General features: G+C 34.3%; 1 protein-coding gene across 3 annotated transcripts in view; it reads left to right on the top strand.

Annotated features, from left to right (window-relative positions):
* LOC118189439 (GTP-binding protein 8-like) overlaps positions 1–18,697 on the top strand; it is a 94,933-nt gene that overhangs the window by 41,081 nt on the left and 35,155 nt on the right. For 2 of the 3 annotated variants that reach the window (XM_035360042.2, XM_035360040.2), the window contains exons 2-3: positions 2,645–2,931; positions 18,381–18,479. In XM_035360042.2, coding sequence (XP_035215933.1) covers positions 2,656–2,931; positions 18,381–18,479 — 375 coding nt within the window. In that variant the 5' untranslated portion in view covers positions 2,645–2,655. The remainder of the gene's footprint in view (positions 1–2,644; positions 2,932–18,380; positions 18,480–18,697) is intronic. The other variant, XM_085808522.1, reaches the window with a different exon arrangement.

Genomic DNA, 18,697 nt, shown 5'->3' with positions numbered 1-18,697 from the left:
ACGCCATACCGTACAGGGCATCGTGCAAACAGACCACCACCGTGCAGTCTTCTGGCCACGGTAAAATGCGATATCGGTCGTCTAGTCGCCTGTGTCGTGTGTCTAGCGATTTCTCCCGCTGTCTGCCGCCTGTTTCTTCTGGCCTGTAAGGCAATATACCGGTCATCTGTGGGTGTGGTTCCTCGTGGACGACCACTACTAACCCCCCGGATAGCTGTTCCTGTAGTTTGAAATTGTCTCCAAAGTCGTGAAACGATGCTGTGAGCAATTCCGAACTCTGCAGCCATACTTGTCACACTGCGGCCTTCCTCCAACTTCCCAATGATTCGACCTCGGGCAAAAGCATCCAGATGGCGTCTAACAGAATGATTATTCGCCATTTCTCGCTGAGGCAGCAACTCGGTGTGATTTTAACTGCTATATGGCGTGCAATCTCTTTGCCAGAAATACTGATCTTACACCGACAACATGATTTATACTACTCAGACACTCCCCCATTACGTCTACCTGCATATTTGTGCATGTGCTACCGTACATCACCTTACTTAATCTCCTGATTGGTCTTTCTGTCCGCTCTGCCTCTTCGTTCATCTGATATGCTAATTTTTCGACTTCGTCCTTAATTTTTGCACACCAGTGTATGTTTACTCATGTAATTTGATTGCTGGGAGCTAAAAAAAGTATCTAAGAATTTAAGTTGTTATAATGTTGTTTTCTGAATTGCTTACTTTATGCAATTCAGTGGATCAATATAATCAGTTAAAGTTGTTTGAAAGTGACCAGACCATACATGCTACCATAAAGTTGGATTTCTAATTCATTTTTGAGTTTTTAAATTTCTAAATTAAAAATACAGAGGTGATGGATTAATTTTATCCTTATTCAGATGTCACTGAGTATGTCTTCATTTATAATTTCTAAAAATACTATTTTCTTAAAGTGATTTATTGTATCACTTAACTTGGAGCACTTAGGTTTCTCAAATTTTTTGTCAGCAGTTTTGAAATCTCCTTTTGTTTCTGATACAGTTCACAGAGTGCTTAACAGTATCTAGATTTCGGTTTGGTAATTTTTAGGCAGAAAATTTTAATCTGTAAACTGTGAACTTAAAAGAGCATTGTTTGTTAAATGTAGAGCATTGTTTAAGCATGAAAATAAATTACTGGAAAAACATAGTGGCACACTTTGCCATTATGCTGAAGAAACCACTGCTAACAATTTTGATTGTTATTTCTTTTCAATTAGAAAAGTCATATTATAAGTTTTAATAGCCATCTAGACAGTATAATGACTAGTAACGTTGATTTCCATACTGTAGGACCCAGGTTCAAATCCCAGAGAAGATGTAAGTGTATAGAGTTTACTAAGGCAACTTACCAGTTACTAATACAACCAGTTGTATCCTATTTAAGCGAAAACATATTGCTCCGTACATGTGATACTGACAGCGTGCACAGTCCCAAGGTGAGTGCGATGCTGGGTTTCTGCAATTATCTAATGATTAGGCTAAAACAGTTTTCTGTGTACATGGGTAGAACAGCAGTTTATGGATATTTCTTGCATTTTGAATTTTTTTAATTACTTACTGTTTTGTGTAATTTTTAAAATGCTATAATTTTTTTTTAAATGGCTGTTGTCTTTCGCATCTTAGCTTGGCGAAAAATTAGTCATCAATGTTTTGAAGATTTTGGGAATGTGGTGCAGATAATAAGAAAGTACTAGAGTGTACAATACGGAATAATGCTTTTTTTTAAGTTTTATGGTTCTTCTGGGCATAAAGTTTTAAATTAATTATAAGTGTTATGATATCCATCAGATTAAATAAGTGTTTATTATCACATGAAAATTTTGTCCAGTCTTTATGCAGTGGACAAGAATCCATCATTTAACATAGTAGTCTTCATGCTCAGAATGTGATAACCCCCGTCATGATGACTGTTTTCTTAAAGTCATTATTTCTGGAAGTGATTAATATATCTGAGAAAACAAACACTAGAACTGAATTTCACCTCTCTAAGACCACTACCACTGATCATGAACAGATTGGTGTCTTACAGAGGATTATAATTTTTTTTTTTTTCCATGCTTAGTCAATTTGAATGAAAACCTAGACAGGTCACTGATATATATAGTATGCAAATTTTGCAATTATCACATATACGTAACTTACGCAAATTGTACACTGGTACAGTATGTAGCACCAAATGTGATTTCAGCGCATTGTTAATAATTATGATGGTCAAATGAGAAGAAAAACAAGCCAGTGTAAACCCAAGACAGCAACCTTATGTTTGGCGTAGATTTTAATCAAATCTCTCGATTTCAAGGGCAAACAGGCACAGGTCTGTCTTCGTCAGGAGAAGGGGAAAAAACTCTTTTCCTTTTCAAATTATGATGGTATTTATTTGTATTACTTAAAATAGATTTATTAATTTTTTAAAGTTTGTTATTATTTTTATTTATTTGTTATTGTTCCGTGTTCTGAAGATGGGCCCTTCTGCTTATGATCCTCTTATTTGTGTATTCATTAATCTGGCAGTACTTGAAAACTATGTATTCTCTTTACAGAGGTAGGATCAATTATGTAAAAAATGTGTAATATTAATGCAATGTAATAGTGTGTGTAATGTTTATTTTCTTTTAGGTGCTGTCAAAATGCATAAATTTTCTAGATTACGGAATTTATTGCTGCATCAGATGTCATCTTTTCCTACTACCAAAAAAATTGATCCTCGATTTAAGAACCCATGTAGTGAACTTCAGCAATTTATAGAAGTCCCTTTATTTAAAGATAATGAGATTCCATTTAATCCAAGCATTCAAGATATGAAAATGGCTCAGAAGCTTTTCATTCCCGACAAGGATCATGAAATCAAATTTTTAGCATGTATATCTGAGACTGAAAAATTTCCTGAACATAATTTACCAGAGGTTAGTATTTTTTATTAAATGCCTTTTACTTCAAGGACTTGTTTAAAGTCAAACACAAGATTTTAGTAATATTTTTCTGTGTTAAATATGTGCCTGACAGAGAGAATGCAATACCATAAAGATCTTGCCATAGCATTAGGTAAATTATAAGAAATATGTAACTCCATGTTCTATGCAAAGGGTCTAAATTGCAAGTTGGTTTCATGATTATTGAACAAGATGAAAGAAATAAAAAAAAAGTCCGATGGGCACACATTTGTCATTTTTTTCCTGTTTGCAGAAGTCTCTTTGTACTCTGTTTTTCTTATCAGTATAAATACCAAGTTAAATACATGCTTGTGACATTGTGCAAAAATTTTCTGATGATTTAGCAAAAAGTTTCAGTGTAGTCTAACATACTGCTGATTAGTTATACTGTTATCACATCTGAAGTGCATCAAACTCTTTATATTAACTCAAGTTTGGAGATGACGGATTAAGGAAAAGAATGGGATTTGTTATAAATGTGCAAATGCATTTAGATAGAATGCTTGGAGCAATGCATCTGAAAAATGTTGTCATGGCCCCACAGTCTATTACTGTCAGTATTCTGCAGTAAGTACAGAGAGTTTCAGATGCTGTAATAGCGACAAGAAAAATTTCCAAAATATTAGTTATAAGTAGCTGACACGCGTCATCTTCTGCAAACATTATACTTGCATTGCAACATTGTACTTTAACAAACAAACACATTATTTTGTACTTTAACATTTAACTATAACATTATACTGCAAACTTTAGTAATATTGAGACCAAAACTCTTGATGTAATGATGACAAAGGGGTATGTTTAATGATGAATCTCTTTCTGCTGGCTAATGATAGTTACAGAATGGGAGTCTCCTGGCAATATAGAAACTGAATACTACTGCAGTTATTAAATCCATATTGTGATTCAATGTAGCATCATGGTTTGATATGCCATCATCATCATCAGTCAAATTGCATTCATATAAAAGTTACTCATTAAGATATGGAATACCATTATCTGTACATTAATTTTTTATAACATTCGGCCTACTTTTTCATGATGTTGCATTTCCTCTATCAGGTAATGTAATCGAGCTCTTGGAAAGTAAAGGAAAAATTTTATTGTTTTTATAGATTTGCAGATTTTTGTTTTCATTATGGAAGGTCTCCCAGAATAAAGTTGGTAAATGCCAAGAGTATATTCTACTGCCAAAGTTATGCAAAACATATCGTGTGAGCTTATGGGGGATTCATAGTTTATGAGTTAATGTAATATTGAAAATCTGTGAAAAGAGGGTGTGAAAACTAGCTGCAGTCAGTTTTATAATGATGCCCTTATCAGAATGTTACATATGCCTTTATGCAAGCCAGCCACTCTGAAAAGGCAGAAATTTTCATAAGGGTGTCCTGGCATAAAGGCCCAGATACCTTAATGCTGGGGCATCACTACACTAGTCTAATTTTCTTTGTTTTGCTGATAAATTAATTAAACAGTATGAAATAAATCTTTATTACCTTTATCAAAATTAATTTCACTTGCACAAAGGTGTGGGCACCTTTATGTAAAAGGGCTTTGCATAAGTGTGCCTGTATCTTTATGGAAAATGCTGAATTAGCATGAATGTTCTTGTGCTTTAACAGAGAAGCCAGGGTCTTATTTTAGAGGTGCTGATGTTTTTGTGTTGGTTGAATTGAACCCAAAATAAAATAATGTTGTTGTTTATACTTGTTGGACGGGAACTTATGTATTGGAATAAATATGTTACTATTTAATGTGATAATGTAACTAAACCTTATTTTTGACCAAATAATAACTGTTATGCATGTTAAGGGTGGAAGGGCTTTATTTAATTTTTTCTTTAATTATCTTTCTTCTTTGGATCTGAAATAAATGTGGTGTACAAATTTAGTACAATGATTTATATCTTATCTTTGGTACTCTAAGGTAGAGGTCCTTTTAACTCATCTTAAAATAAGTCACTGTTGAGCTATGCATACCTTCTGAAAGCCAAGAGTGAACCTACTTATTCAAAGTATAATACTCTTTTATCAGTTTGCCATATTTTAATAGAATGCTCATATTTTAAGGAAGTTTGTTTTAAGTTTTTTAGTACATATGACATCCCTCTTCACTGCTTGATTGGGAAAGGGGTGAATGTTAACCTTTTTTCATATCTGCAAAAGATTAGATTTTATAATTTAATTTGACTTGCTTACAGCTTTTAGATTTTTAGATATTCTGTATATTTTAAAATGTATTACATGGCTAGATTTTAGTTAGTTTTCATGTATGCATTCATCTTTCATGCCTCAGTCATTCAGCTTTTAAGTTTTTATCATTGTGATGTGCATATTTTATTTTAATAGATTTTATGTGTATATATTCAAAATTGAAATCCTTCATCATCCGTCTTGCGCATTATATCCTTTAAGGTTATGTGCCATGGAAAAAACTAATCTAACCTAACCTTTGGTATTCTATCTAATGTTCAGATTTTTTTTTTTTTTTTTTTTTTGTATTCTTTGTATCTGATTTTCTCTCAGCTTTCAACCTGGATCTTGATTTCAAATATAAAAATGCACTTTTGCTGTTAATAGCAGAATGTTTAACTCCCTAGCCCTTAGTATTTTTTCTGGTTTAATGTTTCTTAATTTTTTTTAACATTGGCACCTACAAGCACATATTTTTTCTTCAAAGAGAGAGGAAGAAAATTATGTAAATAATGAACTAATAATAAATATAATTAATTAAAATTTTGAATTATTGGCAACTTTTCTGCTTTCCTTGAGAAGCCAGTTAAAAAATTAGAATAACTTAAAGTTGATTTTCTTTTTCTTTGATTTCATTCAATGGTATTCTTTTGTAATTTGCTAGCGTGTCACATCCTGGTATTTATATTTTTATTACATATGATGTGCCAACAATATTTGCATGTGTATAGGAAAAACTCGTTAAACTAGAAGTATTTTTAATTTATGCAAATAATGTTAAAAGTTAGACTGATATTGAAGCTTGCTATTGATTTTTGGAATAAAAATTTTATATAAGATTCAGTGAATAAGATCTTAATTTTGACGAAAAATATATTGAGCTATACTTGTCACATAATCTGTTAACCTAAGAAGCTTCTTTTAAAACTGATATTTCATTTTTTGTTAAGTACAAACACAAACATTTTAATCTTCAATTTGTGTATGACCCCTGAATATGATATCAAGCTTTAGTCAGTTTTTATCATACAAGAGTCAAACATTTTTTGTTTTATTTTTAGAAGTATGAACTTTAATGAATATAACTGTAGGGACAAGAAATTTCACACAAAAAGTTATGTTTCATAATTTTTACCAATTTTTTTTTAATTTAGAAAATGAAATAACATAAATATTTTTCTCAATTTAAGCATTTTCTGTAATTAGGAGGGTACTTACATATTAATGCAACCACCTTGGCGATTTTTTACAGATGAAAATGGAAAAGTTATTTATCAAGTGCAAGTTGGTCATTTCCGCAAATTTTCTCAGAGCTTCCCAAACTATTGATATTTATCATAGGTTGGCAGACATTATCAACATATGGAAATGAAATTACCTTTAGCAATATAAAACACAGATTTTAAATATTAAATTAGTATTACATGATTTATTAAAAAAAATAAACCATTTACATTCTTCACCAAATATTTACGTAATTTTCTTGCGCTCTTCTTTTCTCCAAGGGCACAGTAATGTGTTTTCACTTAAAAATGCATCAAAGATGCACAGATCTGGCATCGTGCAGATCTCAGGAGTACTGACTGTGTACTAAACTTACCTCCTTGTTACTTCCTTTAGACATTTTGCTCCAAAATTCTCCATTCCTGCAGCTTCTTCCATTGCTTGAAAATTCCGCAAGCATATATTTTAAAATTAAGTGGTAAGCAAAAAAGGTCATGATTTGTTTACAAAAACCGTTGGTATTTGGAATTCAACAAAACGAACGCATACAAAAATGGTGATACGGCTTAACTGAAGGATTGTTATCAGCATGATTTCCAGAAGAATGGTTATGCGCATGGTTGCCAGAGTTTGCCACATTCTGAAATTCTTCTACTATACTGGTACTGATAACTCATATGTACCATTAGAAGTAATACAAGTATGTCTGTAACCAGTGGTTGTGGACATAATGATCTCATAATGCTCAGTACTGTTATGGATACAGTGTCCCTCTCTCTCTCTCTCTCTCTATATATATATATATATGTACAAGTGAGAGACACTGTAATATATGATTTATTTAATTGTTGATAACTTAATATTATAAAAGAGCTTGATTAGGGAAGGCACCAATTCATGTTTTAATTACAGCCAAGATAACTTTGCAGGTGATATCTGTGATAGACAAATGTTTTGTTGCATAGATGAAATGACAGACTTATAGACAGATGGGACTGAGCTCAACATAATTTTATTATAGGATGAAACATTTCTGGAAACACAGTATTTGCTTCACACAAGATATCCCCACAATTTTGAAAACTTAGCCTGTCTTTAGACAACAGACAATACAGCGAACTGAGCACTGCATGCAAACTAAAGCAAAGTGACAAAAGAAAATGCGCAGAAAGCAGCTGAAGTATTTATAACTAGGAAATTCTTTCTTTGGGTTCTGGATAGCAATTGGGAAAATTTAAAGATCTATTGGCAATTAAGTATCTTTCAAGTTTTATATTTTACACACACACATATATATACACACACAGAGAGAGAGATGCATATACTGTATGTGTATATATGTACTGGGTAACTGTAAATGTCAGGCATGTTTGGCATCTGTTGTAACATTCAAGCTGCTGTACACCATTTGTATTCATGTCCAATAAACGTTTCAAATTAATGGTTCTTGTTTCTTTTACCATCTTTTACTTCTGTTACCAGTATACCACTGACATTTCCGGGCATGGGTTCCTATGAAATTCTTATGATGTGCCCTACCTCCCCTAGAAGTTTGTCGAAATATTTACGGTACACCGTGTATCTATAGAGAGAGACAAATATATTTGTAAGGCAAAATATTCAAAATTGGGGCTATGGGCTTTATTTCCATAATTCCTGACTGAGTACTTCTAGTTAGTAAGTTTCTGAAAACAAAATACAACCTTATCCAAACATTTTTTGCATCTGGCACTAAGAGATTTTTGTTGACATTTTCTCTCTTTTCTGACCATAAAATCTTATCAAGCCTAGAAACTTTATTTTGAATTTTATTTACTTGTTATTTATGGGTAACGGTCAATGCCTGTCATTTGTTTAGGCCTTAAACATCTTATTCATATGACAGTATGAATGTTCTCACTTCTGTCCCTATTTTGAAGGAGAATCCATGGAGGAATGGATCCAATGGTCTCCTTCCCTTTTTACCAGCCTCTCAAGAAGACTTTTTTTGCTTGACAGTATTATGAGTGCTCCCTATGCTCAACTTTTTTTTACCCATGTACTCCTTTCACCATTACTGGAAGGCTATTCTCTGTCTTCTTTACAAACCTTGAAAAATACTTATGTATACATAAAGTATTTTTAAAATGTAAATTAAACAACAAAAAATGTACAAAATGTTGGTAAATACCGAAACATTAATAAAGGGATTTTTTTATTTTCATGTATACTTTAGCAGAAAAATAATATGCTGCGCCATTGCTCCCCCCCCAAAAAAAAACTGTCAAATTCCTTCCTAGTGGACAACCCAAAACTTTGGCAACCAACTTCATTACCACTATGCTAGAGCTGCAAACTTTAATTTTCACATTGCCCATGTACACTGCGCAAAAAAAGGGGGCCAAAATACCATTCTTGTAGGCCAAGTGACGAAATTCAGATTGCATTTTTCATGTCTCGAAAGTGCGATTTAGGATATATATTAGATTTATATATAGCATTGTTCTAACGTAGGTATTTTGACATAAAATCGGACTGTTTCTGAAATAACTTGCCAATATTTTTCCATATTTCGAGTTTATGATTCAAATTTTGCCTCGATATTAAATTTTGTAAAATTTGTTGCGAAATTTAGGGAGAAATTCACAAATTTGTCTTGGCATAATTTTTTCAGTTTCTACCATGGATTCATTAGGCGAACTTCTTGATTTTCCTTCAACCTATTTTCCTTTCCCTTCCATTGTGCAGGACCAGAAAAAAAGTGACATCGTTCCTATCGTTTTATATTGTGTATGAGCGGAAAAAATGTCACATCGTTCTTTTAAATAATTTTAACGAAGTTTTTACCACATTTGATGTTATTATCGCTTTCAACAAATATGCCAAATTTAAAAGTGCGCCAATATATAAATTCACGTATATCTACGGAAATTTTGAATAAAAAATTGTAATTTTTTGCAGGTATGCTTAGAAATACATATACTTTAAGATGATGGTAAAAATTTTATAGATTATAATTCAAAATTTGTTTCAAAAAATTTATAAAAATAATTTTAAAATACAAGTTTTAAAAACAAATCGTAAAAAATGGGCGAATTTTATTTGAAATGAAGCTAAATTTCGAAATGTAAAAAGAAGAATCAAATAAGTTTAATAAAAAAGAGATATTAATAAATATATATATATATATATACCAAACTCAATTAACAATGAGGAGCTAATTGTTTAAAAGCTACTTGTGCGATTTTTACAAAACTTGGCAGTTTGGCATAATTTGAGTGGTAGAATCGAAATATGGAAAAAAATTAGCATGGCGTTTCAGAAAAAGTCCAATTTTGTGTCAAAATACCTATCTTAGAACAATGCTATATACACTGCTCGACATTGAAAATGCAACACCAAGAAGGAATGGTCAGAAAGTGATGAAATTTGGAAAAAAGACAGAGACAGCAAGCAGCAATAAGTGATCTTTATTTCAAAATGATAGTCAGAATACAGAGCGAGAACAGCGTCGGCTATGTAGGATGTAGGACCACCACAGACGGTGATGCATGAAGAAAGACGTCTAGGCATAGAATCAATAAGAATGCGGATGGCTCTCCATTCCCTTTCAAGCATTTGCCACAGTTCGTGTTCTGAACGAGGCAGGGGCAGAGTCTGCAAACGGCGTCCAATCACATCCCACACATGTTTGATTGGTGACAAGAAAGGAGAGTACAGTGGCCAGGGAAGCATTTGTATACCTTGCAGAGCATGTTGGCAGATGCAAGCACTATGTGGTCGGGCGTTATCCTGCTGAAAAATTGCATTAGGCAGTCCCTGAAGGTAGGGGATTGCCACCGGCCGCAGTATTGTTGGGCCGTCATAGTGCCCTGAATACGAACTAGAGGTGATTTGGAATCATAGGCAGTAGCACCCCAAACCATTATGCCACGTTGTCGTGCGGTGGGACGTTCTACACTTACTGCCAGATTAGATCTGTCTCCACGTCGACACCACACACGTATGCGGCGACTGTCACTGGATAAACAGAAGTGTGACTCATCTGAGAACACGACGTTTCGCCATTCTGTCATCCACATCCCTCCATTCCGGCACCATTCTAAACGCTGGCGTCTATGCTGTGAGGTCAATGGCAGTCTTCTTAACGGACGCCGTGAGTGCAGGTCATGTTCAACCAATCGACGGGTAATGGTTCTGGTCGGCACGGGAACATCCAGGGTATCTTGCACATGCTGCAGAATCGCAGTACAAGTGACTTGCGGGACCACCACAGCTTGTCGGCGGATGCGTCGATCCACACATGCTGACATCAGTCTGGCTGCACCTGCACCCCTCCTTCTTCCCACATTTCCTTGTTCCAACCATGTTCGCCATAGCCGATTCACCGTGCTTGCTGTGATTTGACGTAAGGACCAACCCGCCCTTCTCAGTCAGATCACCATACCCCTCGTAAAATCGTGTGTCTGCTAGAAGTGCCTTCGTTGACGGCGGCCTGGCATTCCCTCCTATTGCACGTATCCTCAGGGACAAAAACCAACTTTCTTCGATAATTCATCTGGCAGAAATAACGACACGAATATTGCCCATTCTACACATTCCTTCCCTTATATCTTACTTCACGTGCGTCGGAGAGCTGCACATTTCTGATGCTAAAGCAAAGTTTAAAGTTTAAAGATATTAAACATTTAGCAGTATTAGCAATGATAGCTCCCTGAGTTATGCTGTGCAGACATTGAAGACAATAAAAGATTTTGAACTTAACCAATTTATTAACAATATAATAAAAAAATAAAAACACATAAAATAAGTTTCAACAATATTAGAGTATTAGGCAAAACATAACATAATCATCATTCATCAAATATTTTTACCTGTACTCCAAAACACTGGCATTCTATACAAAAAAAAAAAAAAAATAAATAAATAAAAAAAAATAAAATAAAATGAAAAAGTCCTAAATAGTGACTATGCCACCTAAAAATAAAGCAGGCTATCCATTCCATAAGTTCATAATCAATGGTCAAGAAAACACCTGAAAAATTTAAATGTGAAACCACTTAAAACCGGCCTAACGCCGTTTGCACTTAATTCCACCCTCCTTGAAGAAACATGGACGTTGCCTACGGCAGTCACTCACAGGACAGCCCCCGGAACTGAAGAACTTCAATCTGGAACCATCATCTTGTAAACCGGAATCAAGGCATCCTTTCACCGGACTGCAGGCATCCTTTGGAAGGGGCTGGAAACCGCTCACACACACCAGCCGGTAAACCAGGAACTAGAAGCAGGGTTGAGCCAGAGCGACGCGAGATACTTATAGCAGAAGTAGGAATGACGTCATCTCACGGCAACCAATCAGCTATCGGCACGAATCGGCTTTTCAGATGACGTAACATTGTTTCGTTTTTGCATCTCAATTAGGTTGAGACAGTCCGTTTTCAATGCAAACAGTGGCAGCAAGAAAAAGAAGTAGAAGTAACTACTATGTTATATTAAAATAAGGACTAAACTAAATAAACATTTCAAGGAGGAGAGATGATGCATTAAAAAATTTAAAAATAAGCTATATTTTCCAACAAATGCATCCCACATCATCATCTCCGACCTGAAATAAAAACCGAATGCCAGTATCTTTACAAAATTCAAAACAAGAATAAATAAATATCACAATTTCATTCAGAAATTTTTAAGAACATTTTTCTTTGGGAAAATCTTATCCCATTATTCAAAAATTTTACCGTAGCAAGAAAGTCCAACATGTTACAAAACAATACAAAGTCATATATATGATCATACGCTCAATACATTTACCCAGGGCCCTGGTCACTCATACAACATTTTACACTATACAATTTTACATTTACCTAATATCCATCATATATGACTTATAACATATTTTTCAAATTAACAAAACTCTTAATTTAAATACACACTTAAACAAATTTCATAGGAAAATTGTTCCACAAAATTTTACCAAATTATGCTTAGTCAGCGGTTTTGTCATGGGATCAGCCAGATTATCTTTACTTGGGACATATTTTAAATCAAAAATTTCCCTGTTCAATAGATCACGAATGAAAAATAGTTTCACATCTATATGTTTTGTCCTTGAGTTTTCAATGGGTGATTTTGTAAAACATATAGCAGCCATGTTATCAGCAAACAATGTTGGCCTCGAAACATAGTTACTTGCAATTTTAAACTGAATGCATTCATCCAAAATGTTTTTAAACCAAACTAATTCTTTTGCTGATTCAGTCATGGAGATAAATTCAGCCTCCATAGTAGATAAACTCACTCCCCTTTCATTAAACGTACGCCAAGATACAGGTGATTCTCCCAACAAAGCTATTTGTCCACCAATAGGCACCATATCATCCCTGCTTGAAGCAAAATCCGAATCTGAATATATATTGAGCTTCAGTTCCTTGCATACCAGCTTGAGTTTGTGCTGTCTGGTATTGGAAACGTACCCTAAAAGTTTAAGTAATCCTTCCCAGTGAAACTTACCAGGATTGCTTTGGAACTGAGAAAATATATTAACAGCATAAGCTATATCCGGACGAGTACGATTGCAAAGAAACGATAGACATCCCAAAACATTTCTATAAGGATAATTCATCATTTCAATTGTTTCTTCTTGTGTACTGGGACTTTGAGACTTTGAGTATTTCACACCTTTAACTATTGGAAGGGAAGTAATTTGTATTTTAAAAGACTTAAATCGATTAACTATGTCTTCTATATATAATTGCTGATGAATTAAAACACTATTTTTCTCATATTCAAATTCCACACCCAGAAGCTTTCTTGTTTTACCTAAAATTTTCAAATCAAAATGTGAACTCAGGACTTTTAATATCCTTTTGGCCTGAACTTCACTTTTCCCAAACACAACTATATCATCAACATAAACCAACAGAATGACAAAATCTTTAAAACGATAGACACAATTACACCACTCAAACTTGATGAACCCTAGGTTACATAGTGTTCTATCCAACTCGTAGTACCATAATCGGCCACTCTGATGTAAACCATACAAGGCTCTATCTAATCGACACACAAAAGTTTCTTTATCTCGCTCTACAAAACCCTGTGGTTGGGACATGTAAATTTCCTCTGATAAAGGAGCGTAGAGATAGGCACTTTTCACGTCACATTGTATATTTGCCCATCCTAGGTGTGCAACTAAAAGGGAGAAAAAGAGCCTTATTACTGAAAAGTTGACTACAGGAGAGTAGGTTTCATCATAGGTGTCGTATTTAATTTGCCGATAACCCTGAGCCACTAAACGAGCTTTAAAACGAACAATGTTTCCAAATTCGTCACGTTTAATGTTAAAAATCCACCTGCAACCAAGTGGAGTCTTGTCTTTAGGAAGTGGAACCAGATGCCATACCTTATGCTTTCGCATGTTGGCCATTTCCTCTTCCATTGCCTCTATCCATTTAAGCTTTTCTGTGGATTTCATTGCCTGGTTATAAGTGTTTGGAATTGAAACATCTAGTCAGCTATCTCGGGTATACGACGTTGAAGGAGTACCAGTTGGGTCGATTTCACCACTATAAGTATTGCTTCCCTTGAAATCAAACAAGGTAGGATCATACTGAATGTTATGTTCAGTGCAATACCTTTCTACATCATTTGGTGATCGTAGTCTTTGATTACACCCCCTCTCAAAATAATACACATCCGTACGAGTGCCGTCTGGCCTTGGAACAGGTTTACGAAGCCAAGTTACTTGTCTCAATGTAGATTGAGTGTCAATGCCAATTGTAGAAGAAGGTACATTGGTATCGGTTCTTTCCTCTATTTCAGGAAAATAGCCAACTGGAATGTCAGTAGATTGGAACTCTACCCTTTCTTCAGATTCCAAATCAGGTAGGGTGCCCAGTGCAGCTCCACTGCCACTTTTCTGCATTCCAATCGACTCTTTAAAAGTAGCATTTAGGGTTTCTACTACCTTTTGCTCATTTTCCAACCAAATCGTGTACCCTTTTCTTCGTACACTGTACCCAATCAATCGGCCCTTTGTTGCCTTTGGATCGAGTTTAGAATTTCTTTTAGCCTTTGGAATTCCCACATAGGCAATCGTTCCAAATGCCTTAAGATGACGTACTGATGGTTTCCGCTTAGTGTATAATTCAAATGGGGTTCTATCTTGGCCCTTATGACAAATTCTATTAAATGAATATGCAAAATACATTACTGCATCTGACCAAAATTCAGAACTCATTCCACTATCGTGTAAGATTGCACGTACATTATTTAGAGCTGTTTGATTAAATCTCTCACAAACTCCATTCTGTTCTGGAGTATAGACATCTGTAAATTCGTGCTTTACACCATTTTTATTACAATATGACCTGAATTAATCATTATCATATTCTCGCCCATTGTCAGTCCTAAAGTATTTCAACTTAAGGTTCAAAGATCTTTCTGCACGTGCTATATGCCTTTCAAATACTTCAAACACCTGACTTTTCTCCACAATGGGGTACACTACCACATAACGAGAATATTCGTCAATAAAGGAAACGAAATAACGTTCACCATTCCTACCTGGAATGTTAATAGGTCCCCATACATCAGGGAAAATACTTGAATACCTTCTAAAGGTCTATAGGAGATTCGTCTTTGCTTATTGATTTGGCAATGTTCACAAAACAAATTAGGTGAGTGCTTTAACACAGGAAGACCTCGAACTGAATGTCTCTTACTAGTCCTGACAATAGTATCATAATTTAGATGACCAAACCGACCATGCCATAATTCACTGTTATTATTCTGAACTGCGGATGCCTCAAATTTTACAGATTTGCCCCCCTTTTTGATTATTTTCGGGAACACATGATAGTTACTTCCTATCAACTTAGCCTTGTACAAAGTTGAATTCTCATCATCAGTAACTTTAATTTGCCCATTTTTACCATAAAATCTTGCTCCATTGATATCCACCCTAGGTCCAGATATTAAATTTCCTCTTAGTTCAGGTGAATATAACACATCTTTAAGCAAAATAACCGTATCCCCAAATTTCATTTTAACAGTACCCTTCCCATGAATTGGAAAAGTTACCCCATCAATAGCTACTAGCATATTCTCATTTTTCACAGGAGAAAAAGTATCAAACAATTCACGATTTTTACAAAAATGATGAGATGCAGCCGTATCAAAGATCCAACTATCATCATTTTCTTCCAAATTGTTAACATTGGCTTGAGCTATAAAATGGGACTGTGCATGGGAATTATTACTTTTACTCAACTTGGGTTTATTCTTACACTTAGAAGATGTTTTATTACTACTAGATACAGCTGAGGAAACAGAAGAAGCAGGTGAGGGTGATCTGGAAAAATTACCTCTCATTCTACAGTATTTTTTAATATGACCTGGACGGCCACAGTTATAACACTTGAGCCCTTTAATCTGCTTAAATTTGGGTTCACAGTGAGTACTTTTAACTTCTATAGTCTTATTGGAGTTTTCTCTATCCATCTCTCTTAAATTAAGACGCGTTTCCTCTGCTAGAATTTCAAGTTCAACATTTTTAAAAATGAACTTTTCATCTGGCCACCTCAAAATATTCTGAACTACTTGATCAAATTTATCTGGAAGAAACCTAAGAAACTGGAAACATATATATGAGTCTCTTACAGCCTGATTAATATCAGCTAACTGTTCAGTTACTCGTTTTAATCTAGAAGAAAAGAAACTAATACTTTCATTTGGCTTGATTTTACAATTTAAGAACTCTGAAAACAGGGACATATGTCTTGACTTATAATCTGGCTGGAAATATTTGGCAAGCGTATTCCATGCCACTACTGGGTCATCAATTTCACATATCAAGTTTCTATATTCAGGGCTTACATTCATATAAATTAACGATAATGCCAATCGACTTCTATTTTGAAAGTCGGCAATAATTTCTTTTGCAATACCCTTAACATCATCTAAATCAGGACATTTCTCAACACCTTTGACCAAAAGCCATGCATTTTTTTCATTCAAGACAAACTTCATATCTTTGGACCATGTAAAATAATTACATGCATCAAGTTTAGCAATATTATGCATGACACAAACAGTAGCCATATTTGAATTTTAACAAAAACCGCCCCCCAATCTCTTAAGTCCTAAATTAACTTTAAACTTCAAAAGTCTGCACTAAAAAATAACTCAGGAGCTACTGGGCCCATAACCAAAATGATGCTAAAGCAAAGTTTAAAGATATTAAACATTTAGCAGTATTAGCAATGATAGCTCCCTGAGTTATGCTGTGCAGACATTGAAGACAATAAAAGATTTTGAACTTAACCAATTTATTAACAATATAATAAAAAAATAAAAACACATAAAATAAATTTCAACAATATTAGAGTATTAGGCAAAACATAACATAATCATCATTCATCAAATATTTTTACCTGTACACCAAAACACTGGCATTCTATACAAAAAAATAAAAATAAAATGAAAAAGTCCTAAATAGTGACTATGCCACCTAAAAATAAAGCAGGCTACCCATTCCATAAGTTCATAATCAATGGTCAAGAAAACACCTGAAAAATTTAAATGTGAAACCACTTAAAACCGGCATAACGCCATTTGCACTTAATTCCACCCTCCTTGAAGAAACATGGACGTTGCCTACGGCAGTCACTCACAGGACAGCCCCCGGAACTGAAGAACTTCAATCTGGAACCATCATCTTGTAAACCGGAATCAAGGCATCCTTTGGAAGGGGCTGGAAACCGCTCACACACCAGCCGGTAAACCAGGAACTAGAAGCAGGGTTGAGCCAGAGCGACGCGAGATACTTATAGCAGAAGTAGGAATGACGTCATCTCACGGCAACCAATCAGCTATCGGCACGAATCGGCTTTTCAGATGACGTAACATTGTTTCGTTTTTGCATCTCAATTAGGTTGAGACAGTCCGTTTTCAATGCAAACAGTGGCAGCAAGAAAAAGAAGTAGAAGTAACTACTATGTTATATTAAAATAAGGACTAAACTAAATAAACATTTCAAGGAGGAGAGATGATGCATTAAAAAATTTAAAAATAAGCTATATTTTCCAACAATTTCACATCATTCGCATAACTCAGTGACGTGCGTCTACTCTAAAATTTGCATAAATTTTTGACCACTCCTTCTTGGTGTTGTATTTTCAATGTCGAGCAGTGTATAAATCTAATACATATCCTAAGTTGTGCTTTCGAGACATGAAAAGAGCAAGTTGAATTTCGTCAATCGGCCCAATAGAACAGGAGATATAGAACTGTCCCATATTTTTTTTTCATGCAATGTACAACAGAAAATGCTGTTAGTGTGTGCTCATCACATGTTATTTAAATCTATTGTGAAGTTCCACACTTTTTGCATGCAAAATCTGTTGAGGCAATTGTAATACTTTCATGTGGCCAGCTGCATATTCATTCACCCTGCTGTTTTACTCAGTATGGAATCATTAATTGCCTGGTGAGCAGTATTTGTTTGTAACTTTCCTTAAAACTAAATGAAGCTCTGAAAGACAATCTCATTTAGTAAATTCCTTCTTCAGCATTTTCTCAGATTTTTCATCTAAAACTATGAAAACTTTGCATATTTAATTTAAAAGAATAATATGTGTTTAATTACCTGGAATTTTTACTGCAAAACATTCTTTAAAAAAGTTAGCATTTTGTATTTTCGAAAACCTTCTACCTTCAACTTTGAGTTCGTTTTTATAAAATTCTCTGTTTTATTTTGTGAAACCTTGGAAGTATGAAGTGAATTGGAAGTATGTTTTGTATGAGCATTTAACAAAATGAAACCTCTCTCTTTTTTTTTTCCAACACTCTGTTTGCTGACAGTATTGTTTATAACTATTGTATGAAGTTATATCAATTATATGCATTTTTGAAACTTTTTTATAATCATTTTGGATTAGAGCCTTGCATTTATTTTTTACATGTGTTGGACTTTCTGTTGTGTTTTATTGAATTTTCAATATTTTAATTTTTCTAAACCTTAAGGTGACTTTTATTGGCCGTAGTAATGTTGGGAAATCCTCTTTATTACGAGCTTTATTTGTAAAAGTGCCTGGCTTGGTTGTAAGAACTACTAAAAAACTGGTAAGTATATATTTTCTAAATTAATTTTCAAGCATTTTTAATAGTCTGATGAATTTGTGTATTATGGATGGTTAATTTTTGTAAGCCTTACTAAAGAAAAATGGTGGTTATTCATATTCTAAGATCATACTTTTCAAACTGCTGAATAAAATCTAAATAAGAAAGGGTAGGCCAAGAATAATTTAAGTTAAATGCATAAGAATAATCCAATGAATAAA

Source organism: Stegodyphus dumicola, chromosome X1 (assembly GCF_044657685.1).
Source record: "Stegodyphus dumicola isolate Sdum_Otavi_A_Nest chromosome X1, ASM4465768v1".
Lineage (NCBI taxonomy): Eukaryota > Metazoa > Arthropoda > Arachnida > Araneae > Eresidae > Stegodyphus > Stegodyphus dumicola.
This window is presented reverse-complemented; position numbering and strand designations above follow the sequence as displayed.